The 26,559-nt window shown below is 41.4% G+C and overlaps 2 protein-coding genes across 5 annotated transcripts; one reads left to right on the forward strand and one right to left on the reverse strand.

The window, feature by feature from the left end:
• Positions 1-24,204, reverse strand: SLC26A2 (solute carrier family 26 member 2). 4 transcript variants are annotated; one of them, XM_082621603.1, is made up of 5 exons: positions 24,024-24,090; positions 23,291-23,435; positions 7,811-7,990; positions 5,396-6,092; positions 1-3,906 (listed from the first exon to the last, which is right to left on the reverse strand). In XM_082621603.1, the coding sequence occupies exons 4-5, from the start codon at positions 6,065-6,067 to the stop codon at positions 2,386-2,388; spliced, it is 2,193 nt and encodes a 730-aa protein (XP_082477729.1). In that variant the 5' UTR covers positions 6,068-6,092; positions 7,811-7,990; positions 23,291-23,435; positions 24,024-24,090; the 3' UTR covers positions 1-2,385. The 4 variants fall into 4 exon arrangements, with proteins under 4 accessions (XP_082477729.1, XP_082477727.1, XP_082477726.1 ...); XM_082621601.1 differs by lacking the exon at positions 23,291-23,435 and having other exon boundaries at positions 24,024-24,100; XM_082621600.1 differs by lacking the exons at positions 7,811-7,990; positions 23,291-23,435 and having other exon boundaries at positions 24,024-24,204.
• LOC309804905 (cytochrome c oxidase subunit 7B, mitochondrial-like) lies at positions 16,980-17,427 on the forward strand. The gene has a single exon (XM_082622599.1). It carries the CDS (start codon positions 17,051-17,053, stop codon positions 17,291-17,293), a length of 243 nt encoding a protein of 80 aa, XP_082478725.1. The 5' UTR covers positions 16,980-17,050; the 3' UTR covers positions 17,294-17,427.
• Positions 24,205-26,559: the final 2,355 nt, after the last annotated feature.

The following is a 26,559-nucleotide window of genomic DNA, read 5'->3' on the forward strand; positions in this document are numbered from 1 at the left end:
AAAAAAAAAAAAAAAGCAGAATCTCTTGTTTGTTTGGGTAGGTGGGAGAAGAACAAACCAGAACACAATTCAAGAATCTGCTAACTGCATAAAGTTCCAGAATTGCTTATATCCACATTATGGACAGAAACGGCAGGTAAAAGACAAACCCTGTTACTCTGTTCTTTTAAGAGATTTTCCAAATTCTATGGGTTTTTTTGTTTTGTTTTGTTTTGCTGTGGTAGGGTTTGCTAAATTATAGAGTCGTCTTGAACATGTACTCATTACTCTGTCACATGGCATTGGATGTCTACAATGATCTGGATTCAAACCTGGCTTGGGGAGGTACAAGAGGGGTTGAAAACAAATGACAACCAAGACACTCTGATTTTACTATTACTATTCATAAGACTGGAGAGAAACAGCAAATACTGGCTACAAACAATAAGCAAAAGACACGAATACAAACAACAGTTAACCTTTCTGAAATTCTAGACTTAAGTTCTAAAAGGATGTTAAAACTCAGGACACTATTACATTTAATCATGATGTCAATCACCTCAAAGACAGAAATCTAGCTCCTAAGAAAACTGCTTTGTTTTAATAACAGAAAGGCATTTTTCATGTAAACTGATGGGCAGAGCTCTACCAAAAGAAAAGCAACACTGGGAGTTTATGGAGCCAGCAAGAAAGATGGTTCAAAGTCTTCCACTCCAATAGATGCCCTACACATAGGCTTTGCTTCTTATAAATATTTAAACTGTTTAGAATGTAGGAGTGGGTTAAAAATGGTTTTTCACTTTTGCAATTTTTATCTTGTTTGTTTAAAATGGTGTGCTAAGTGTTTCAAGTTCACATCAACTAGTCTCCTAGTCCTAACTTTGGAAAACCTGTTTTTTTTCCCTCACCCTTAAAAGTACAGATACAGAACTATAAGCTTTCAATGTCAGACATATTTGCTTTTCAAAAGGAAGTACTTCTGGGCCAAAACCTGTGACCAGCTATCATAAATAATACACCCACAGAACTTAGGTTGTATAAGTGTGATGCTTCTAAACTCTCTCACATAATAGTTTGAGGTGGCCTAAAGAGTTAAACGCTGTCACTGTCATCCATATTTATTGTACATCAATAGGGTACATGGCAGTAAGCATTAGCTTTGTTTCACTAAAACATCTACAATTATTGATGTTCTTTTGGAAGCACTCTTATCACTTCTATGCATTCTTTTCCATTGGTTATAATAAATTTTTCTTGCAGAGTAAAGATGAATAGCAGCTTCTCAAATATGAGAAAGACTGTCAATTCCCAGCTGACCCTTGCTAAAATACAATGGGAAAGAAAAAAAAATTCACTGCTAAATAAACAAAGTCTTAAGGGAAGCTGTCAATCATTCCTTTTTGTAATTTGTCCTGAACAGTTTGCCTCAAGCTCATTTAAAAGGCTACATACAATTGCTGAGTTAGCATTTTGCCTTTTCTCTGGCAAACTCATCACTCACTGGTAATCAGACATAGCAGTTTAGGACAGATTCCATGGGAAACACACTAAATGACTGAAAGTTAAAACAGAGCTTAATGGTAGAGAAATACTCAGAAACGGGGACAGATAGGGATCACAGAAGAGACAGAGGGGATTCTCATTATGTTGGCTGATTATGAAGAGCTCTTTTCTTACCTACTTACCCTAAACAACAAGGCTGACTGAAAACATCAAATGTATCACCAAGAGCGTTCTGTATAATATGGGGCTGGCTGGTAGGATTTCACAAACCTGCTCAGCCATCAGACTCCTGATAAGACTGTGCCCGAGAAATGGTGCTTTCTTATTAAAAGCCAGAGATCCGACTGCCATCTGGGGGGCAAAGCCAGGGAATAGAGAATTACAAGTGAGAACAAGCTTGTCTAGTTACTACCCTGTACCCCAGAAGCCTCTTGACCTGCTGTTAGGAGAGCACACACAACATTCTCTCCCTACTTCCTTTCTACTCCCTCTCCAAAAAGCCATGCCAAACAGGTTCCAGCACTTCTCATGTAAATGCCAACTTTACCCCTTTACCTCCTGGAGAAGGAACAGTCCAGATGCAAATCTCCTAAAACAGGATGGTAATTAAGTTTTGGGGCTACTTTACAGTTCAATTCAATAGATATTTATTTAATTCCAAGAATATCTCATATTTGCAAGAAAGCTTCAAAGCACAATATTTTCTTCTTTTTGATTCTGCCTAACTAAAAGCTCTGCTGCATCTGTGTACCTACGAAGTCCATCAGTTTCAAAGGAAGAATTCTGTCGAGCCAAAATTTCTAGTGTGCAACAATTTCCAGTTCCATAGTATAAAATGTTAAAAAACTTGAAATTTTAACCTCTGGGGCTAGACAGTATTCTTCCTTCTATTTACTTTCTCAGTCAGTCACTGGAAAAACTCAGACCATTGGGAACATATATATCTTTCTGATTTTGAGAGTCTTCTGCAAAAGCCATTGCTTCATATATACTATAAAAGAGAAGGTTTTCTTCTTCCTTTTTGCAGTACTCTCCCCGGGCCAGCGAATCCCTCACAGAGGGATTGCACTGAGCCAGCAGAACCTGGATGCCAATGGCTTCATAATCTCTGCGAACTTCTTTCAGTGTGTGGATCCCTGCTGTATCTAAAAATTGCATTGCACTACAGTCAACCACTATGGTATGGAACTCTAAGGGATCATGGGAAAGTTGCAGTGAAACTTCATCCCGGATTCCACTGAGAGTTGCTGTTTCCTTTTTGATCTTTTTCTTTGCTGCCTTCTTCTGAGCTGCCTTTACTAAGACTGGGTTGACAGTTTTTTTGTATAAGGAAGATTTAAAATATTCTTTGTTTATGTAGTAGAGAGGGGCTACAAAGCGGAAAATCTTGATGCCTGACTTAGCCTGAAGGTTCTTGTAGGCAGACATGGATTCAAAGATTTCAGACTCTTCCACCACACCAAGCAATGAAGTCTTTGGCTTCTGAGTGCGAAGGATGACACAAAACATAGAAAAACAAACCCCAACAAGCAGGCCTATTTCAGTACTTATCAGTGCAGAGGACAGCATAGTAACAAGCCAGATAACTGTGTCCATTCTGCTAATCCTCCACATCTCGGGCAGATCCTTAAATTTACGTAGGGCTCCCCGGAGATTTACAATAGTGATCACACCAAGGACACTTTTCTGAAGGGAATAGAATAAAGGAGCTATTACCAAGAGGACCAACAAAAGAACCAGAGCTGTCACCACACCAGAAATCTGACTTTGACAGCCTGTGGATTCTTTAACCAATGTCTTTGCAAGAGCTGCACTAGTAGCAAAGCAGTGGAAGAAGGAAGGAATGATATTGCAAAAGCCGATGGCATACATTTCCTGGTTAGCTTTGACTGTGTAGCCATGTTTCTTGGCAAACATCTCAGAAAGTGATACAGTAATAGCGAACCCAATGATAGAGATAGCTATTGCATCTACAGCCACATTAGGAATTAAGTTCCAGTCCGGTGCTTTGGGTGGCAGAAACCCAGTGGGAATATGTCCAGCAATACTGGTATTGTATTTCTCATTTAGTTTTCCAAAATGAGAGGCTAATGTGGCTGCCACAACAACAAAGAGTTCAGTAGGAATAGGTGCCTTAAGTTTGGACTTGAAGCGCTCATTGAGTTCTTTGGTTGGCAAAAGAACCAAAAGGCACAAAAGGCTGGTGATGAGATCACAGATATTGGTCTTATGGATGTTTCTGAAGATATGTATCCAAGTAGTGATGAGTGATCCCACGCCACTACTCCGAGGAAGGCTGAGTCCAAGGAGATACTTGGCCTGAGATGTAAGAACTGTGAAGGAGGCACCAGTGACAAATCCACTCAGCAAGGCATCTGAGAGGTAAACTGAAACAAAGCCCACTTGAAAGAAGCCCATCGCTACCTGGAAGGAAGGATATACAAGTGTTAAATATAAACGGAAAAGAGCTTCTAAATCCTGTATTCCCCTGGTATTTCTTTGTATGGAGACATACCATCAGAGCACCACAGAATGTCAGAGCTAGAAAAAAAACATAATCATTTATCAATCCTCTCATTTTACAAAGAGAGGGCTCATTTTACTGACACTCAGAGGGCTAAGCAACTTGCCCAAGGTCACAGTGTTACTGACTAGCCCAGACAAGAGCTTAGGATTCCTACCTTCTTGCACAATGTTTCTTAAACTTGAATAAGGTTCAGATCGCTTTGAAAAAGAAAATATTTCTCAAGGATCCATGAGAAATCATAAAAACACAAGTTGGAAAAATTCTAATTTAAAAAACATGTATTTTTCTTTAAATTACGTATCATTACCGTAAAAGTAAAGTTTTAACTGATAAAAAACTAGATTCACATCAAAACAGAATCACACTTTAAAAATTATTAAAGAATTCTTTAATCTAACTTCAAACTGAGAAACTCTTTTCATCCAATGCATATGTGCTTATGCCATACTGCCTCCCATGTTAATTCTATATCCTCAAAGATATAACATTTTCTTTCTTTCTTTTTCCTCTTCCCAGTAATTCCTCAGAATTCTACTGCACCCTTCCTCATTCTTGGTGAGGCATACTAACAAAAAAGCACAAATGAACTCCGAGGAGCACAACTCTTCTGCACACCAGCCCCTTCTCCCTCTCCTTCTATCCAAGCACCGAATAAAGTGAGCTACTCTTCCCCCTCCTATATTGGTTCCACATGTCTGTAACAGAGAAGAGGTTTAACGTTGGCACTGACTCCTGAATGCCAAAAGGCAGAGGCATGATGAAAATGGCAGATTAGTGGATTCTATGGGAGACCCAAAAGAATTTCATTTCTAATCCTTCTCCTGGCTGATAGCATGAAATAGTGGTCCCCAACTTCTTCCCTTCCTGGCAGTCCAAGAAAACTACTGTCTTTAGTGAGAGTCGCTCATTAGAGCAGCAATTCTAAAACAAGGGGTGAAGTCATCTGTAGTTTGAAAAACTCTTGCACTCTTCCTCTCCCAACCCCCACTCTGTTGCCCTCTTCCCTGTTAGTGCTGACTCTGCCAATAACCAACCACAAATAACTTCAAGCAAATCTGATAGTTCTCGACATACAAAATTAAGAAGTTGTACTAGGTGGTCTGAGGTCCCTTTCTGGTCTGAATTTTTACAATCAAATAATTAAATTCTGGCTGACTGAAATTCATTGGTTAAGAGGCTGCCTAGGGTTGAGAAACTAGAAGCAGCCGTATCTTACCTGTGGAGTCAAACTGGGGTTTAAATTTTGGCTCTACCTCTTCCATATCCTGAGCAGTCAATAAACGGTATCTTTAATTATTACGATTGCTAAGTTCCCTTAGAGATCTGAGATTTCATGCATAGTGATTTCTTTTGCCAGAAACAACCACTTATTCCACAGTTTCTTACCTGATAAACTCCAGCCATAAAGGTTACAGTGCTGCCAACTATAATTGCATAGCAACTTTTGTCACATATCTTGCCTGATGTCTGGCTTAATAATGTGCTCTCATTTGAAACCACTCCTAAAGAAGGAGCAACGTAGGCAGTGTCATAGCCAGCTTTGTATAGTTCTCGGTCAACTACTTCACCAATCATAAGGCACAGTACTCCAAAAATGCCCACAGAAATGTGACGGGAGGTACCCAATAGGAAATAAATGAAGCTGGCAAAAAAAGATGTGTACAGACCATAGACAGGTTCTTGGCCAGCCAGGAGAGAATAAGCAATGGACTGGGGCACCAATAAGATGCCCACAATCAAGCCAGACATCACATCTCCTAAAATGTTTTTCTTCAGATTATATTTTGGGAGCCACTGCAAAACAGGAAGGAAGCCAAAAACGGTATTTCTGGCTTTGGTTGAACTGCACTGGCAACTCTTCTCTAGTTTTTTGATGACAAGTTGCTTGAAGTTAGTATCCGGTTTCTCTTGAGGCTCCAAATGGATCCTAGGATAAGGTCTGCATTGATCATTGGTCTCAAATTGCTGGAAGTCATTACGTGATTCCTCTTCATGCTCCAGATGGATCCTAGATGGAGGACTGTATTGGTCATCTTGCTCTTTATTTTTCAAAGACATTTCTGGAGATAGATGTTTCAGCCTCCTACCCCAGAGAAAATACAAGGGTTAACTGATTAAGTAATTCTCAGTACTCACACATTTTAACAGTCCTACTTGTCATTCATGAGAGTTAAGAGGAGTTCACTTGGGGGTAGTATCTTATATTCACTTTCCTTAGTTGAGCCTCATTTGTCTTGATCCAGGAAAAAAGAATCAGACCAAGTTAAAGCAAATAATTCACTGAGTACAGGACTTCCCAAAAGTATAAACTATCAAGGATTCTTCTCCATCTCTGCCTGGCTCACCCTGAAATTTTTTTCTCCAGAAACGGTATTGGGGTAGCCTGTCTTCTCCATTCTATATGCTACTAACAGTCTTATTTTCAGATTTTTCACTCCCACGAATACTGCAAAAGAGGACCTGGTCTCAAACCTTGATACCTACCTTACCTGCAAAAGTCCCTGAAACAAGGAAGATGGTTTCTTTGTTTTTGTTTTTGTTTTTTCAGGGGGTGGGTCCTTTTTAAGATAACCTACCAGTTGTTGAAAATAAACAGAAAGAAAATGTGAGTGACAAAGTAAAGATATGTTTTGAGAAAAAAAAAAAAAAACCAGCACAGAATACATTTGTGTCTTTGAACAACATGCTCTGGTTTGGTAGGAAAGAAAAGAGAGAAGCTGATAAGAGACTGTTGAAGGAAACAAACATCAACAGCATGCAGTAGGCTAATGGGGTAAGTGTCTGATCTCTGAAAGGTTTTGTTCTATTCAACTTTGTTCGAGTATAGAGTCATGTCTGCCCTATGGGCAGGATCTATATTCATGCAAAGAAAGATTCGCTTTACTATCCTAAGTATACACTCTAAAACATAAACTGAGTGGAGGAATAATGTTGCCCAACACTTCAACTAGGAGGAGATCCAGGTGATCCTGCATCTCCGGGTCCTAAACTATAAAACTACTGTCATAAGACCTACCGCTAAGAACTACAGGAAAACAAAGAAGGTAAAAATAAGCAAAAAGAGAGGAGGGACAACAAAAAATAAGTCTTGTAATAAGAGTAAAAGAGAAGGAAGAAGAAACAGACCTTCAGAGGAACAGAGTGTAAACTGCCAAACACTTCACAAATCAGTGGCTTTGCGTTGGCTGTTTGCTTAGCTTAGAATGGCCATCCAACTCTCTATCAAGACCCCAGTCATTTTTAAAACCCTGTTAAAATGCTATCTCTTCTTCAAAGCACTGACCCCAGCCCAAATGAATCTGCGTCCCATAGCACTTCACGCCTCTGTTACAGGACTAACCATACTTCTGTATTAGTTAAGGAAGAGTCTCTCCAGGTCCTGGAGGAAAGGACATCTTGTTCATCATTGTAATCATCAACAATGTACGGTAACTCTGAGATAGCAGGCTTACAAAATGTTTGAATGAAGGAAATAATAAATGAATAAACAAATTTATGACTGTGGCCAATAAGAGATAAAATATATTAGACAAAGGACTCGGGTAGTTTCCTGCCTCAGAACTGACAGGAAGATAGGCCCTTGTGAGGTTCTATAAGCCTAATATTGCCAAGATGCCATAATCCAGGACCCACGACCCACTGAAGAACACAATATTTGTAAAAGTAACCCACATTAATTTTGTTTAGGATAAAAGGGCTATAGCTGGTCATCCCACTGAACAAGAGTAACAAACAGTACTTACATTGATGGTCTTGTTAAATAGATAAGGAAGAAAAGAACAGATTTAGATGACCACTTACCCTGGGCAAGTCAATCAGATTGGTGAATACACACAGCAGCTCTTCATTCCTCAATGCAACTGGTCTATAACTCTCTTCTCACTTCCTACTTTCAGGCCAAGCTAGTTTGAGTGCATTCCTTATGTCCTTCTATTTTGGAATAGTTCTTAGTGAGTTCTGGGCCAAAAGGCTTTTCCAAACCTAAAAGAGGCATAAGAAAAAACTAACAAAATTCAAATCTTGCCCTATATGGCAGCTAGCTGGAAAGGAAAAAGATAAAAATTAATACTAGAAAGTAAAACAGGATGACGGAAACTGTAAGAAAGAACTGAAATGTAATACTAAAAGTGAAAAACATGGTAACAGAGATAAAGAATGCCTCTGACAGGACCATCAAACCTGACAGAGCCAAAGAGAGAATCGATGAAATTGAAGATAGGTCGATAAAAATTACCCAAACTAAAACAGAAAGAGAAAAACAGAATTTAAAAAAATGAAAAATAATAATTTAAGAGAACATCCAAGAGCTGTGGGATGTATTCAACAATCTAACTTATGCATAATTAGAATCCCAAAAAGAGAAGACAGAGAATGGGTGGAAGGAATATTTGAAGACATAATAGCCAAGAATTTTCCAAAATTAATGACAGATACCAAACTATAGATCCAAGAATCTCTGAGAATACCAAGAAGGACAAATATAAAATCAAACCAAACAACACAGTACCACACACCTACACATATCATATTCAAACTGCTGAAAACAAAAGACAAAGATAAAATTCTAAAGACATCCAAAGGGAAAAAAAAAAACAACAACACACTACATACACAGGAACAAAGATATGAATTACAGCAGACTTCTTATTGGAAACCATACAAGCCAGAAGATGGAGTGATACCTTTATCACACAAATATAACTGTCAACCCAGAATTCTATCCCCAGAGAAAATATTTTTTGAAGGATGAAGAAGAAATAAAAACTTTTTCAGACCAACACTAAGAGAATTTATTGACAGCAGACCAGCACTACTACACACACACACACACACACACACACAGACACACACACACACACCAGACAAAAACTCAGGTCTACATAGTACACAACAAATAAAGTCTAAGAAATGGAACAAATGAAAACTATATATATATATATATATTTTTTTTTTTTTTTTTTTTTTTTTTTTTTTTTGCTGTACGCGGGCCTCTCACTGTTGTGGCCTCTCCTGTTGCGGAGCACAGGCTCCGGACACGCAGGCTCAGCGGCCATGGCTCACGGGCCCAGCCACTCCACGGCATGTGGGATCTTCCCGGACCTGGGCATGAACCCATGTCCCCTCCATCGGCAGGCAGACTCTCAACCACTGCACCACCAGGAAGCCCAACAATACTTATTTTTAACTAAAAAAATATATATCTAATTGCTCTAAAAAAATAACTGTCTAAAGCAAAAATAGAAATACATTTTTACAGCACATGCAAAATAAAATGCACAAAACAAGAGCACAAATAATGGTAGGGGGAATTAAGAATTGTAAGGTCTTATACTATATACGAAGTAATATAATACTACTTGAAGGTAGGCTCTGATTAAAGATGTACATTGTAAACTCAAGGGTAACCAATAAATTTTTTTAAGATATAAATAATAAGCTAATTTTGGAGACAAAATAGAATAATAAAAAATTCTCAATTAACTCAAAAGAAGAATGAGACCCAAAACAGACAGAACACATTGAAAACAGCTAGCAAGATGGTAGAATGTAATCCAAACATATAAAAAAAAAATCACATTAAATGTGAATAGTCGGGGCTTCCCTGGTGGTGCAGTGGTTGGGAATCCGCCTGCCAATGCAGGGGACACGGGTTCGAGCCCTGGTCCGGGAAGATCCCACATGCCACAGAGCAACTAAGCCCGTGCGCCGCACCTACCGAGCCTGCGCTCTAGAGCCCGTGAGCCACAACTACTGAAGTCCACGTGCTGCAACTACTGAAGACTGCACGCCTAGAGCCCATGTTCCACAGCAAGAGAAACCACCGCAATGAGAAGCCCGTGCACTGCAACGAAGAGTAGCCCCCGCTCACCGCAACTAGAGAAAGCCCTTGCGCAGCAACAAAAACCCAATGCAGCCAAAAATAAAATAAATAAATATTTTAAAAATGTGAATAGTCTAAACATGCCAATTAAACAGATTGCCAGATAAGATTTAAAAAATAAGACCCAACTATATGCTGTCTATAAGAAACCCACTTTAAATATAAAGATATAGATAGATCATAATAAAGTGAAATGTCTTGACCAATTTAGTAATTCATTTAGCTTGTGTAAGTGACTGAGCCAGATAATAAATTCCAGATTTTAAGACTCCAAGAATAGCTTTTTGAGCATGTTACTATTCCTATCACCTACCTAACTAGCTTTCTCTAACTTCAGGTACTTCTAAACACTTTGAAATTCAGTTATCCTACACATCCCAGTTTCACCTACCTACTAACCAAAATGACCTGGCACTGACATCTACAAACTTGTACCCAAATCTCCTTTCTCTATACTCATGGCCATAGTCCTTTTCCATCTCCAGCTCTCAAAAAATTAGGTATTCACTCACAAACAGTCCTAGAAGTGGAAATGATTTAGCCATCAGTCTGAATCCAAAAACCATCTATAGTCTTTTACTGATCCTAGTCACCCCCTAAAATTCTCCTCAAAACTACTTTTTTTCCCCTTTTTTCAAGCCTATTTTAAAACCCCAAACAATATAAAACTACATTAAAAATTATCTTAAACTAAATTGTAGGTATGACCTCCATACAAATTAAGCTTCTTGAGAGCAAGCTCCATTCTGTTTCATCTTTGTATCCCCTGAAGTGTCCAAGTATATGCTTTCGAAAATAGGAATGAAAATATTTGCTAAATAAATAACTGAAATACAGAAAAAGTAGAATGCAAAGCAATATTTATTTTCAGGTGGAAATATCTACTCTGGAACAAATTTTTCAAGTATCCCTTTTTGCACAAAAATCCTCTCATTCCCCCAAGCCTGTTACTGCTTTCAATTACAGTATTCACCAATTGCTTCATGAAGAATGAAGTTACAGTGTTTATCCTTGAAATATAGTCTATAGCCAGACTCCCATTTTCAGAAAGTTGGAATACATACTACATGAAATTTCCATGAAATTCAGTAAAATAGGATTCTCCTGTATCATCTAGGGTAGTTTCTCCCTTTATCAACATTGATAATTGGGAGTGAAGAAGAGAAAGGTTCAAGAAGAAAACACTTGAACCTTCCACATTACCTTGCAGGAACTGGAGGAAAAAACCAACAAAACATTTGAAAAATACATTTACATATTCATATATTAAAGTATAATGGCAGTTCAGGCAACACAAAAAGGAAAAACATTTCTGTACTTTCTTCTTTAATTAGGCACAGGCAGTGTGACTACTTAGAAAGCTGTCTTATCCTGGTGACTAAACAGCAGCACTGGCACTGTTTCCCGTGTGAATTACTGAGAGTCTAAGAGAACTGAACTAAAAGAGAGGGGTATCCCTTCTATGTAGGCCTGACAGCGGTCAGCCAACTTCTTTTTGAAATTTTGCAGATATAAGAGAAACAATGTCTACTTTTGGTAAGTAATTACAGCATATAATTTTTTTTTTGCTTTATAACAAATTTAATCAGTTATACATATACATATATCCCCATATCCCCTCCCTTTTGCGTCTCCCTCCCACCCTCCCTATCCCACCCCTCCAGGCGGTCACAAAGCACCGAGCTGATCTCCCTGTGCTATGCGGCTGCTTCCCACTAGCTATCTACCTTACGTTTGGTAGTGTATATATGTCCATGCCGCTCTTTCACTTTGTCACAGCTTACCCTTCCCCCTCCCCATATCCTCAAGTCCATTCTCTAGTAGGTCTGTGTCTGTATTCCTGTCTTACCCCTATGTTCTTCATGACATTTTTTTTCTTAAATTCCATATATATGTGTCAGCATAGAGTATTTCTCTTTCTCTTTCTGACTTACTTCACTCTGTATGACAGACTCTAGGTCCATCCACCTCATTACAAATAGCTCAATTTCATTTCTTTTTATGGCTGAGTAATATTCCATTGTATATATGTGCCACATCTTCTTTACCCATTCATCCGATGATGGACACTTAGGTTGTTTCCATCTCCGGGCTATTGTAAATAGGGCTGCTATGAACATTTTGGTACATGTCTCTTTTTGAATTATGGTTTTCTCAGGGTATATGCCCAGTAGTGGGATTGCTGGGTCATATGGTAGTTCTATTTGTAGTTTTTTAAGGAACCTCCATACTGTTCTCCATAGTGGCTGTACCAATTCACATTCCCACCAGCAGTGCAAGAGTGTTCCTTTTTTTCCACACCCTCTCCAGCATTTATTGTTTGTAGATTTTTTGATGATGGCCATTCTGACTGGTGTGAGATGATATCTCATTGTAGTTTTGATTTGCATTTCTCTAATGAGTAAAGATGTTGAGCATCCTTTCATGTGTTTGTCGGCAGTCCGTATATCTTCTGTGGAGAAATGTCTATTTAGGTCTTCTGCCCATTTTTGGATTGGGTTGTTTGTTTTTTTGTTATTGAGCTTCATGAGCTGCTTATAAATTTTGGAGATTAATCCTTTGTCAGTTGCTTCATTTACAAATATTTTCTCCCATTCTGAGGGTTGTCTTTTGGTCTTGTTTATGGTTTCCTTTGCTGTGCAAAAGCTTTTAAGTTTCATTAGGTCCCATGTGTTTATTTTTGTCTTTATTTCCATTTCTCTAGGAGGTGGGTCAAAAAGGATCTTGCTGTGATTTATGTCATAGAGTGTTCTGTCTATGTTTTCCTCTAAGAGTTTGATAGTGTCTGGCCTTACATTTAGGTCTTTAATCCATTTTGAGCTTATTTTTGTGTATGGTGTTAGGGAGTGATCTAATCTCATACTTTTACATGTCCCTATCCAGTTTTCCCAGCACCACTTATTGAAGAGACTGTCCTTTCTCCACTGTACATTCCTGCCTCCTTTATCAAAGATAAGGTGACCATATGTCCGTGGGTTTATCTCTGGGCTTTCTATCCTGTTCCATTGATCTATCTTTCTGTTTTTGTGCCAGTACCATACTGTCTTGATTACTGTAGCTTTGTAGTATAGTCTGAAGTCAGGGAGCCTGATTCCTCCAGCTCCATTTTTCGTTCTCAAGATTGCTTTGGCTATTCGGGGTCTTTTGTGTTTCCATACAAATTGCGAAATTTTTTGCTCTACTTCTGTGAAAAATGCCAGGGGTAGTTTGATAGGGATTGCATTGAATCTGTAGATTGCTTTGGGTAGTAGAGTCATTTTCACAATGTTGATTCTTCCAGTCCAAGAACATGGTACATCTCTCCATCTATTTGTATCATCTTTAATTTCTTTCATCAGTGTCTTATAATTTTCTGCATACAGGCCTTTTGTCTCCTTAGGTAGGTTTATTCCTAGATATTTTATTCTTTTTGTTGCAATGGTAAATGGGAGTGTTTCCTTGATTTCACTTTCAGATTTTTCATCATTAGTATATAGGAATGCCAGAGATTTCTGTGCATTAATTTTGTATCCTGCAACTTTACCAAATTCATTGATTAGCTCTAGTAGTTTTCTGGTAGCATCTTTAGGATTCTCTATGTATAGTATCATGTCATCTGCAAACAGTGACAGCTTTACTTCTTCTTTTCCGATTTGGATTCCTTTTATTTCCTTTTCTTCTCTGATTGCTGTGGCTAAAACTTCCAAAACTATGTTGAATAAGAGTGGTGAGAGTGGGCAACCTTGCCTTGTTCCTGATCTTAGTGGAAATGGTTTCAGTTTTTCACCATTGAGGACGATGTACAGCATATAATTTTAACCAATAGTGCATATGAAACAGTTTTGCAATTTGTGAAACTGAAATGCCTGTTTGGAAGGCAACAGTGTTCAGAGCCCGGTAAAGTCTGCCTCTGAAACATAACGGTTCCATATTCATGCTCTGCTCTGTGTATGTATGCCACAACTCACTGCTAAATAAAACTGAAGCTGCCAACTACTGGGATCAGAGCATCTAAGCAGGGAAGAAATCTGCAAGAGACAGAGCAGTTTAGAAAGGCTTCCAGGGAACAACATATCTCACCTGGGATCTGAAGTCTGGGTCGGAGATGAAAGAATGAGGGAAGGACTTGGAAAACGGATGAGGGAAAAGAAAACACAAATAGCAATAGTTCTGGGGTTGGAGGGAAAGAATGAGAAATAGTATGATACGTTTAGAGCACCAGATGCATATGGGAGATCAATAAGAGAGAAAGTGGCAAAGGTACCTAGGGGAGATTCTGGAAGGCTTTTATGCCAGGTTAAGAAAAGTAGACTTTCACCTGCAGACAGTGCATAGGCGCTGAAGGTTTTCGAGAAAATCACTTACTGTATCACTCATTTGACAATAATTATCTTATTACATCTTCTGGTCTGTTACGTTATTCAATTCTTTTTCAAGCAAGCAAGTAATATTTTCCTTTTTTGCCCTTTATGAATAAAAATTAGTTTAAGATTTTTTTATTTTTATAAATTTACTTATTTACTTTTATTTATTTATTTTAGGCTGCATTGGGTCTTCGTTGCTGCACACGGGCTTTCTCTAGTTGCGGCGAGCGGGGGCTACTCTTTGTTGAGGTGTGCGGGCTTCTCTCATTGCAGTGACTTCTCTTGCTGTGGAGCACAGGCTCTAGGTGTGCAGGCTTCAGTAGTTGTGGCTCATGGGCTCTAAAGTAGTTGTGGTGCACGGGCTTAGTTGCTCTGCGGCATGTGGGATCTTCCCGGAACAGGGATCGAACCCGTATCCCCTGCATTGGCAGGTAGATTCTTAACCACTGTGCCACCAGGGAAGTCCCTAAGATTATTTTAGAAAAAAAAACTAAACCATAAACAGGTAAAACCAAGACAGAGTCTCCATTTACACTGTCCCATCTGATCCTCCAACTCACTGTTGTCAGACAAGTTCAGGGAAGATAACAGCATTGAAAGGTCCGGGAAGCTAAGGATGAGCAAAGACTTCTGTATCCATCACCATCCCACTTACAGGTGCCTGCAACCAGAACGGCTGGAGCCCAGGCCACTGTTCCTTTGCCCTAGACTAGGAAGTTAATACTGTGAGAGGACTGCCCCCTGCCAGAGATGAAAATTCAGACCCATCTTTGATCTGTGAAGTGCCAACAAGCCTTCCAAGGATGGATTGGTTAACCTTCTATGTGAGCTCCTAGAGACTGGGTACTGGCCTGCTTATTACTGTAAGCTAACCACTGTGCTAGACACAATGCATCAGAACCTAGACTACAAATCTAGGAGTCAATATTTCTTTTCCTTATCCCCCCCAACTCCCACATACAGTCCATCAGTAAGTCCTGTCTTCTCTACCTTGAGTAATATATCCATCCTCTCCCCACTGACCAAAGTATCTGGAATCCAATCACTTCTCACTACCCTCCACCATCAGATCTCACATGGGCTACTCCAGTAGCTTATAATATCTGAACCCTGCCCACCTCTCCACCCTCATTTCCTACTGGCCTTCTTGCTGTTCCTGGAACATGGCAAGTTGATTCCCTTCTTAGGGTCTTTGTACTTGCTCAAGTTCTCTGCCTGGAACAATCACACCCTCAGATCTCTGCAGGCCTTTTCTCATCCTTCATGCCTCAGCTTATATATCCTCTCCATACAATGGTCTTCCTTGACCATCCCAAATAAAATAATACTGCCACTCCATCATTCCCTAAACCCTCATCTGGCTTTACTTTCTTCACAGCGCTTTCATAGAGACTTTTGAAATTATATTATGTATTTAAACTTTTTAAAAACTATTATTTATAGTCTTTCTCATATCTACTATATCCCCAGTACCAAGAACAATGCTTAGCACATAGTAGGAGATCAGTAAATTCTTACGATAATGAGTAAGAAACCCAGTTTCTACCCACAATCAGTGGGTTAAGACAGATTTATAAACAGATAAACTATAACGTTCTAAGTGCCATAACAGAGGTTTGGCATACTCTGAGAGAGCAGAGAATAGGCTGTAGGCCAATGTGTGGAAGTTGCAAAGTAAGAAAAGAAAGGAAACCCAGGCAAGTGAAGGGTCCCAGGAAAACCCAAGACCCAGGAAGAAGTCACCTAGATTGCCAGATTCCTGGGGTGAAATTGCATGAGGTAAGACTGGAGTGAGGGACTTCCCTGGTGGCGCAGTAGTTAAGAATCCACCTGCCAATGCAGGGGACAGGGGTTCAATCCCTGGTCTGGGAAGATCCCACTTGCTGTGGAGCAACTAAACCTGTGCGCCACAACTACTAAGCCTGCACCCTAGAGCCCGTGTGCTGCAACTACTGAGCCCGCAGGCTGCAACTACTGAAGCCTGCGTGCCTAGAGCCCATGCTCTGCAGCAAGAGAAGCCACTGCAATGAGAAGCCCGCTCACCGCAACGAAGAGTAGCCCCCGCTTGCCGCAACTAAAGAGAGCCTGCACGCAGCAATGAAGACCCAACGCAGCCAAAAATAAAATTTAAAAAAAATTTTAAAAAAGATCGAGTGAAAGATCAGTTTCTTATGTAATCCTTGTCAACCTGGACTTCCTCCTGTAAACTATGGCTGACAAAGGCATAAATTCCGAGACAAGGCAGGAATGGAGGTTTGACATTTCAGTGGTGCAATGAGACACGAGATGGTGCTTAAAGGAGATGGACACGTCTAACATGAATTCTGAGGTGGACCACACAAAAGGATAGTGCACGAGAATATGGAGGAGGAAATGGAAAGATAAGAGGCAACAAAAAGTTTGACTTACATTTCATAGGTTTGAGATCTCTATTAGATATCCAAATGAGAATGTCCAGTAAGCAATTAGAAATGGGGGTGTCAAGGATAGGAGAGAAGCCAAAATTGAAATAATAAATGGGGAGGGGAAGAGTATATAGGTCATCAGCACATAAATAGTATCTCGTTTTTCTCTGAATTCCCATTGTTTAGATGCTCAATGTCAGATGAATGTATGCTTTATCTTCCCAACTAGATTAAAAAGGAGATATTTTATGCTTTTTGTGAACTCTCACAACACCCTGCATAGAACTGGGCACCCAGGAGGCACTTAATAAGTCTTCTGTTGTTTTTCTCAGGGTGCTTTGCAAGGGTACTAGAGGTGAAGTTGCAAGAAGTCAGCAACTGCAGTTGCCGCCGTTTTGTCTTCAGCTTCACGATGTTTCCCTTGGCCAAACACGCACTAAGTCGTCTCAGAGTTCGAAGCATTCCTCAAACAATGGCAAGGCAGAGCCACCAGAAGCGGGCATCTGATTTCCATGGCAAATATGGTAATGCTGTATTAGCAAGTGGAGCCACTTCCTGTGTTGCTGTATGGGCATATACAGCAACACAAATTGGAATAGAATGGAACCTGTCCCCTGTTGGCAGAGTCACCCCAAAGGAATGGAGAGAACAGTGATCATCCCAGCTGGTTTAATACTGAATTGTTTCAAAATCAACTCATAATTGATGCCAAAGTAAAAGCATTATGTACCCATTAAAATATGGCGTGATTGAAGAAATAAAGTACATTTGAAAACCTCAAAAAAAAAATAAATAAGTCTTCTGTTGATGGATAGAGTGGTTTTTATTTTTAAAAGTTATTTTAACAAAAAAAATTTGAAAGATAATTAATACATTGCGCTGGGAATGTAAAATGGTACAAACACTGTAGAAAACAGTTTGGTAGTTCCTCAAGCAGTTAAACGGAATTACTATATGACCCAGCAATTACACTCTTAGGTATATCCCCAAAAGAACTGAAAACAGGGATCAAACAAATACTTGTACACAAACATTCATAACAGTATTATTCACAATAGTCAAAAGGTGGAAACAACCCAAGTATCCATCAACAGATGAATGGAAAAAAAATTATGGCCTAAGCCACACAATGAAATATTATTTAGCCATTTGAAAGAAATGAAGTTCAGGGATTTCCCTGGTGGTCCAGTGGTTAAGACTCCGTGCTCCCAATGCAGGGGGCCCGGGTTCAATCCCTGGTCAAGGAATTAGATCCCACATGCCGCAACTAAAAAAGATCCCGCATGCCACAACTAAAGACCCAACGCAGCCAAATAAATAAATAAATATTTAAAAAGAAATAAATATAAGAAATGAAGTTCTGATACTCTTCATCTACAACACAGATGAGTGAAAGAAGCCAGACACAAAAGGACAAATATTATATAATTCCACTTATATTAAATATCTAGAATAGGCAAATTATTTTTATAGAGACAGAAAATAGATTAGAGGTTACCAGGGACTGGGAGGAATGGAGAGTTATTGCTTAATGGTTACAGAGTTGCTGTTTCAAGTTTTGGGAATAGATAGTAGTGATGGTTACACAACATTGAGAATGTACTTAATGCTACTGAACTGTACCTTTAAAACGGTTAAAATGGCCAATGTTATATTATATATATTTTAACATACACAAAGCCAGGAGAGAAAGCATAGTATTGCAAGGTTCTTACACTATACATGAAATGGTATAATATCACTTGAAGGCAAACTGTGATAGTTAAAGATGTCTACTATATTGGGACTTCCCTGGTGGCGCAGTGTTTAAGAATCCGCCTGCCAATGCAGGGGACACGGGTTTGAGCCCTGGTCAGGGAAGATCCCACATGTCACGGAGCAACTAAGCCCATGTGCCACAACTACAGAGCCTGTGAGCTACAACTACTGAGTCTGCATCCCACAACTACTGAAGCCCATGTGCCTAGAGCCTGTGTTCCACAACAAGAGAAGCCACCACAATGAGAAGCCCGCGCACCGCAACGAAGAGTAGCCCCTGCTCGCTCCAACTAGAGAAAGCCTGCACGCAGCAATGAATATCCAACGCAGCCACAAATAAATAAATAAATAAAAATTTTAAAAGATGCATACTATAAATTCTAATGCAATCTCATTAATAATGAAGAGTTATGGCTAATAAACAATGGAGATAAAATGGAATTAAAGAAAATACTAAATAATCCAAAAGAAGACAGAGAAGGGGATATAAACAGCTACTATATACAATAACCTCGATCTAAGGTTTGCGGAAAACTTGAGAAGTTTTTTTTTCTTTTGGCTGCACTGGGTCTTTGTTGCTGCGCGCAGGCTTTCCCTAGTTGCAGCGAGCAGGGGCTGCTCTCCATTGCGGTGCGCAGGCTTCTCATTGCGGTGGTTTCTCTTGCTGCGGAGCACGGGCTCTAGGTGCGCGGGTTTCAGTAGTTGTGGCAGGCGGGCTCAGTAGATGTGGTGCAAGGGCTTAGCTGCTCTGAGGCACGTGGGATCTTCCCGTGTCCCCTGCATCAGCAGGCGGACTCTCATCCACTGCGCCACCAGGGAAGTCCCGAGAAGTCTTAGCATTAACCTAATATTAATGTGAACAAGTCATCTACCAAAAAAATCTCTTCCCTAAGTGGAAAATTCCAGTTAAACTAGGCTGGAATAGGTGTGGACTATATAGTTCAGAAATAATCTTCCAGTACTCACACAGCTTATAAGCAGTAGAACCATGACGAGAATCAAGACCTGTCTGATTCAAACCTACTCTCTGTCTCTGGATTGCTTATTTGAAACTTTTCAAATATTCAGAAAAGTTGAAAGAATGATACATGGAATACCGTATTCACAATTCACTCATTTAACAATATACCAATTGTTAATGTTTTGCTACATCTGCACTACTTCTGCACTCTTCATACACTCGGGTTGGTTTGTTTGGGTTTTTTTTTTTCCCTCAACTATTTGAAAGTTGCAGACATACTTCAGCCTTAAACACTGAATTGAACCAATGTTTTTAACCACCATCCCACGTTGCCTCTTCTTCAAAAGAAGCATTCGTTAACAACAAGGCGTCAAACCATTTGGATACACTCTTCAAAAGTCTGCAATGGCTCTCCAACTCCTACTGAAATATAGTCAAATAACTTTAGTATAGTCTTCTCTCTGTGAATAAGCATGCAACTGCCTTTCTCTTGCTTCTTTTCATGCACCAGTGTTCCAATCACCAGTCCATGAAAATACTAATAAGCATCCTTTGCCCTTTGGGGCCCTTGCTCATGTCGTTCCTTCAGTCGGGGATGTCTTTCCCTTCTATCTCCATCTATCTTGGTCCTTTTTCTAATCTTTTAAGTCCCACCTCAAATGACGTAGGAGAAGGGGGCTGAAACTTCTTAGGCTATGCTTCCCCAACACATGACATATAGCTATTTAGCACTCAAGTTTACATGTGTCTCAAACGAGAGTATCACTTTAGGGCAGACACCAAGTCATCCTCGTGTCTACATAACCCAGAACCTAACACGATGCCTCCCACTTGCTATATATGGTTACAGATCTATGTTTATTGAAATGAACAAACAGGTGAAGTTTCAAGTTAATATAATGAAGTCAAAAAAAAATATTCCTTGTTTTCCATTTATCACAAATGATTAACAATGCCCATTTATTTCTGTGATGCAAAAAGAAGAACTACTACAAGGCTTATATCAGTAGTATAAGCACTATGATATACCTTTTCTTGTATAAAGCCCAACATAAGACAAAATAATAAAATACCCAAGAGGAACATAGCTTAATGTAAACCATGGTAAAATAATTAAATAGTTCCTTGCATAGTAATTCACTGCTTTCAAAAAGATTTCATCTAAATAAAAAAACCAAAAACAGAAAGAAAAAAGTTTTTAATAAAATTTTAAAAAAGATTTCATCTACATCTCCCACTTGCCTCCTCAGTAAATCTGAGAATCAGAGTATGAATTCCTATTCTCCAGTATGAAAAACATCAAAGTTTAGTCACTTGCTCAACTGGTAGGACCAGATTCTCAGTCCTCATCTTCCAATTTCCAAGCTTAGATCTCTTCTAAAATACCACATGAGGGCTTCCCTGGTGGCGCAGTGGTTGAGAATCTGCCTGCTAATGCAGGGGACACGGGTTCAAGCTCTGGTCTGGGAGGATCCCACATGCCGCGGAGCAACTAGGCCCGTGAGCCACAACTACTGAGCCTGCGCGTCTGGAGCCTGTGCTCTGCAACAAGAGAGGCCGCGATAGTGAGAGGCTCGCGCACAGCGATGAAGAGTGGCCCCCGCTTGCCACAACTAGAGAAAGCCCTCGTACAGAAACGAAGACCCAACACAGCAAAAATAAATAAATTAATAAACTCCTACCCCAACATCTAATAAATAAATAAATAAATATACTTGCTAAATGAATATCATTAAAAAATAATAACAAAATAAAATAAAATACCACATGACCCCCAAATTTATTTCCTTGCTAAGAGCTCTTAGGAGCTAGTTCAAAGCAATAATTTTATGGCCAGTGCTCACCTCATTTCTGAGCCTATTATTAATTTTAATAATTAATACAGTTCACAGTTGTATCCCCAGTACCTTGAAATATGTAGAGCACCTAATAAGTGCTTAACAAATATTTGTTGAGTGAATGGACGAATAATAACTTAAGAGCTATGTGGTAAAGGGCTTACCTGGCGGCACAGTGGTTAAGAATCTGCCTGCCAATGCAGGGGACACAGGTTCGATCCCTGGTCTGGGAAGATCCCACATGCTGTGGAGAAACTAAGACCATGTGCCACAACTACTGAGCCTGCGCTCTAGAGCCTGCGAGCCACAACTACTGAGCCCGCATGCCACAACTACTGAAGCCCACGCACCTAGAGCCCGTGCTCCACAACAAGAGAAGCCACTGCAATGAGAAGTCCAGCACCACAGCAAAGAGTAGCCCCCACTCATTGCAACTAGAGAAAAGCCCGCACACAGCAACGAAGACCCAAGGAAGGGAGGGAGGGAGGGAGGGAGGGAGGGAGAGAAAGAAAGAAAGAATCCGCCTGCCAATGCAGGGGACATGGGTTTGAGCCCTGGTCAGGAAAGATCCCACATGCCACAGAGCAGCTAAGCCCGTGCGCCACAACTACTGAACCTGTGCTCTAGAGCCCACGAGCCACGACTACTGAAGCCTGTGCGCCTAGAGCCCGTGCTCCACAACGAGAGAAGCCACCACAGTGAAAAGCCAGCGCACTGCAATGAAGAGTAGCCCCTGCTCACTGCAACTAGAGAACGCCCGCGCGCAGCAATGAAGACGCAACGCAGCCAAAAAAAAAAAAAAAGACAAAAAAAGAATAAATAAAATAAATAAATTTTAAAAATATATAATACAAAAAATCTTTTTAAAAAAAAGAGCTATGTGGTGAAGAAAAAGCAGTTACTCCTCCCCCTCCACCCCCACACACCATAACCAAGTTTGTGTCAAGAAATTAGTCTGGGGCTTCCCTGGTGGTGCAGTGGTTAAGAATCTGCCTGCCAATGCAAGGGACACGGGTTCAAGCCCTGACCTGGGAAGATCCCACATGCCGCAGAGCAACTAAGCCTGTGCGCCACAACTACTGAGCCTGTGCTCTAGAGCCCGCGAGCCACAACTACTGAGCCCACGTGCCACAACAACTAAAGCCCACGTGCCTAGAGCCCATGCTCCGCAACAAGAGAAGCCACCGCAATGAGAAGCCTGTGCACCGCAACAAAGAGTAGCCCCCGCTCGCCTCAACTAGAGAAAGCCTGCGCACAGCACCAAAGACCCAACACAGCCAAAAATAAATAAATAAATAAATTTATAAAAACAAACAAAAAAAACATACTAAAAAAAAAAGAAAAAGACATTAGTCTGGCAATCATCTACTTGGGGGTTTATACTCAAGTTTATACTCATAAAAAGTAATATCAATGCACAAAATGACCCCTAGTGAATCTAATCTAGTCACCAAATCCCTGAATAGGTAGTCTCTAGATCTTCCTCCAGGAGGCAGCAAATTATAGTACAATACAATGATATCAAACATGAAGATCTGTTAAAATGCAGATTCTCAGACAAATCCAGGGATGAGGTCCAAGACTGCTCCCTGGGTGATTCTGAGTCAGTGGGCTGAGGGCCTATTTGGAGAATCACTAGGTATGCTCTGGAGTCAGACAGATCTCTATTCAGATCCCAGCTACACTGTTCAACAGCTGTAGAGCACTGACTGAAAAATTTCATTTTACTCAGCATTAATTTCTCACCTGTAAAATGGGGATAACATTACTCAACTTGCAGTGTTGTTCTAAAACTAACCCAAGTAAAGTACCTAGCACAGCGCCTGGCACATAGCATTTGCTCAGTAAATGACAGCTACTAGTCTCCGTCCCTTGAGATTACTGAAGAAAAAAAAAAAGGGCTTATTCCTTGCCAACAGCTTTGGCACTCCATTTCTTCTTGACTCAACTTTCAAAGACAAGAACTTCTGCTTAACCCAACACTGGATATCGCATTAGTTCCAGATTTCACATAAAAAGCCTTAGGGACAAGGAGGAAAAAGGTACTAGAATGACTGCCAGAAAGGAGTTTAAGTCCTGAATGCGTCTAACTCACCGTGGTCCCCAATCTGTGCAAGGAAGGGCCCAGCCTAATAGTCTATGAGTTTGGTAAAGCTGGGTACAAGTCTTAGTTCTGCAAATGACTTGCTGTGTAATTTTCGGCAACGCTCTGTCCCTCTGTGTCCTTTCAGTGTCTCCATCTATCCAGTGAAAGAATTTCAACTTAGGTCTCTGAGTCTCGAAAAACTACAGGTCCTGATTTGTACTTAACCAGGTGTGTAGTTTTAAAAACCAAGGTAATCAAGTCCTCTCTCCTGCCCAAGCCTCAGTTCCCCCATCAGTCTAAGGTTGCGGTGGCGGCTCTTATCTCCTTGGTCCTGCTCCCAGATATCTGGGTTCGAGAAGGCGCTACGAGGACTCTGGCGGAAGAGCCGCACCGTTATCAGCGGGGTGTGGGGCACCCGGCGCGAAGTGTGGGGTACCCGGCGCGAAGTGTGGGGTGGAGGGTGGGCAGCCCTCTGCCGTCGGAGTTGGGTCGGGATCAGCCGGGTTGGGGGAGTGGGGCTTTGACGCTGGCCCTGCCTCCGCCCCTGCCGACAGAGGAAATAACTCCTACGCACACCCACCTCGCACGGCCCAGCCACGACCGCCCGCGGCTACCGTTGGTGCGCGCTTCCTCCCACCACACCTGGGTCACAGGCGAGGACGCCCCCAAGAGGGGCCCGCTGACCACGGGAAGGCCGGCACCGCTATCTCCCCCGCGTCTCGAGTCCCTCCCCTCTCCTCACCTCTCGAGTCTGGGCCGCCCTGTGCGACCAGGATCCAAGGCGCGTCCTCTGCCGCGGTGGGGCTGAGGGGATCGGGTGGCGCGGGCAGAGGCAGCCCGCTCCCGGGCCCGCCTCCCTTTAACCCGCCAGCCCCCTTGCCCGCCCATCGCCCGGCCCCTGGAGCAGGCGGGGCCCAGGGGAGCTGCGAGAAGGAACCGGCGGGGAGGTTCTGTAGGCGACTCTGACAGCGAAAGTTCAGCATGCACAGTCACGTGGCACCGCGGAAGAAAGACGCGGCTGTCAGCCAATGACGCGGCCAGGACAGGCAAGGGTGCTGCCCCCTGGCCGCTTTCCTCCTTGCGATTGGCTGCCCTGTACAGAAGGAGCCACGCGTCCCTGATTCTTAATGGAGATTCTTCCTGCGCTTTGCATGGCGATGAATCATCTCCGAAGTGGGCAGATTCCTGGTTCTCCGCCTTAACCCCGAGGGTATTGCGAGGAATCAGTATCAAGGGAATCGCGGAAATGCTCTAACGAGAGCTGTAAACTGCTCTTTGTTTGCGAGGGGTATCATCTTCATCTTGGGACCCGCGTTCCCACCCACCCTCCTTTATTGATAGAGAAATGGAGGCCATGAATGGGAAAAAGGTCTGCTAGAAAGTTAGAGGGGCTCTTGCCCCAGTGTAACTTACTTTCCACCAAAGTTCCCAATAGCCAGAGGCTCTTTTTAAGATGTAAAAGAAAATATAAAAATAAATATGAAATGTAATTCCAATCCTCGTTTAAAATCCTCAGTGGCTTTCCTTGACATTTACAGAAAATATCAAATTTCTCCCTATGCCCACGAAGCCCTGAATGCTCTGGGCCCCAGCCCCTTAGGCCTCACACACCTCACGTGGCATCTCTCCCTCCCTCAGCCCTCTCCCACCCGTCCTGGCCTCCTTTGCTTGCCAAGCTTGTTCTCTTTCCGGACCTGGACACTTGTTCCAGTACCTGGTTTCTACTTGTCTCTGGGGTCTCAGGCTAAACCCCCAACCGCCCTTTCCTCAGCGACTTCCCTGCTAGTCACTTCCTAGCAGGTAGTCTTGATTTAATTATCTGCCACGAACTGGGCACTATCCGATATAGAGTAATATGTTAATTTGTTCATTTTTCCTCTTGTACTGCCTGCGGAGGCCCACAGATGACGATAGGATAGATGGGAGTGGAAGAGGACCAATGAAGGAAGCAACATGGTTAACTTCCTTATCTTCCCTTGCCCATGAACTTCTTCATAGTCGTTTAAGGAACTCCCTTTCTTAACCTGAGATGAGCCTCAGATTCTGTCACCCACCAGATTCAGAACTTCCAAAGTCACAAGCCATATCAGAATCAGAACACCTGGGTTCTAATCCTGGTGCTGTCCCTTACCACTGGGGACAAATCACTTATTTGATGTTCTCATCTTTCCAAGGGTAATTAATGGTCCCACACTCAGAGTCCTGGAGGGGATCAAGTAAAACAATGGGTGTTAAAATACTTTGTCAACTCCCTATAAGCTGCAAAACAAGCAGAATGACAACAGTTGACAGTTTCTGGATATTTATTTCTGGATGCACAAAACTTCACATTTATTATCTTAGTTAAGCCTCACAGAAGATTTTGAGGCGGTGCTATATTGTGAATCTCCCTTTATAGGTGAGGAAATGAGACTCAGAGATGTTAGGTGACTTGTCCAAGTTAATAAATGACAATAGAATGATTTTAACCCAGTTACATCTGCCTGCAAAGCCCACTGTTAACCTCTACATTCCCTGTGTTAGTCAAATGTAAGAATCGATCCCCATCCTTGCATGTAACAGACACCACTAAAGACTGCCTTAATTTAATAATGGCTATCATTTTCTCTCTCTTATTCCATACATTCTAATCTACTTTACAGATGAGGAAACTGCATCTTGGAATATTGTTACTTAACAAGGCCACTCAGCCGACAAGTAGTGGATTTTGCGGTGGGACAGAGATGGGTTTTCTTACTCGTAGGTGTCAGTCATTGGTGCCTCTCTCCCTCCCAATTCAGCATCCCAGGCTGCTATTTAATGTTGTGGTACCCCCACCTTCCCACATACATATCCCCAGGGACCTCATAGAGCTAGATTTTGGTCTGCCACTCCTACCTTACCTTCATCATGCTCCAGTTCTCTGCAGCAGGAACCTAAGGTGTGAAACAGATAGCCAAATCCCTGCTACTGGAGAGCTGGCTAAATAACAATCTGCTTTTCCTCAATAACAGTACGTCAGCAGCCAGCCAGCCAGAACCCAGATCTCTTCACCCCTCCCAACTAAGCCTGGGCATTTTCCCTCCTGTTGGTCTCAGGGTTCACAGAGGTGACTGGCAGCTGGAGGGTTACATATGGTAGCCATTACTCTGTCCCAAACTGCTTTCCAAAGAGTAACTAATGATGTGTTAACTAGGGATGTTATGGGCCAGCAAAGAAGTCATCTCAGGTTAGAGACCACTTCAGGATTCACTTCCTGAGCCCTTTCTGGCTACCCACTCTTCCCAGGAAGGTCACCT

Source organism: Mesoplodon mirus, assembly GCF_964341445.2.
Source record: "Mesoplodon mirus genome assembly, chromosome: 5".
Classification (NCBI taxonomy): domain Eukaryota; kingdom Metazoa; phylum Chordata; class Mammalia; order Artiodactyla; family Ziphiidae; genus Mesoplodon; species Mesoplodon mirus.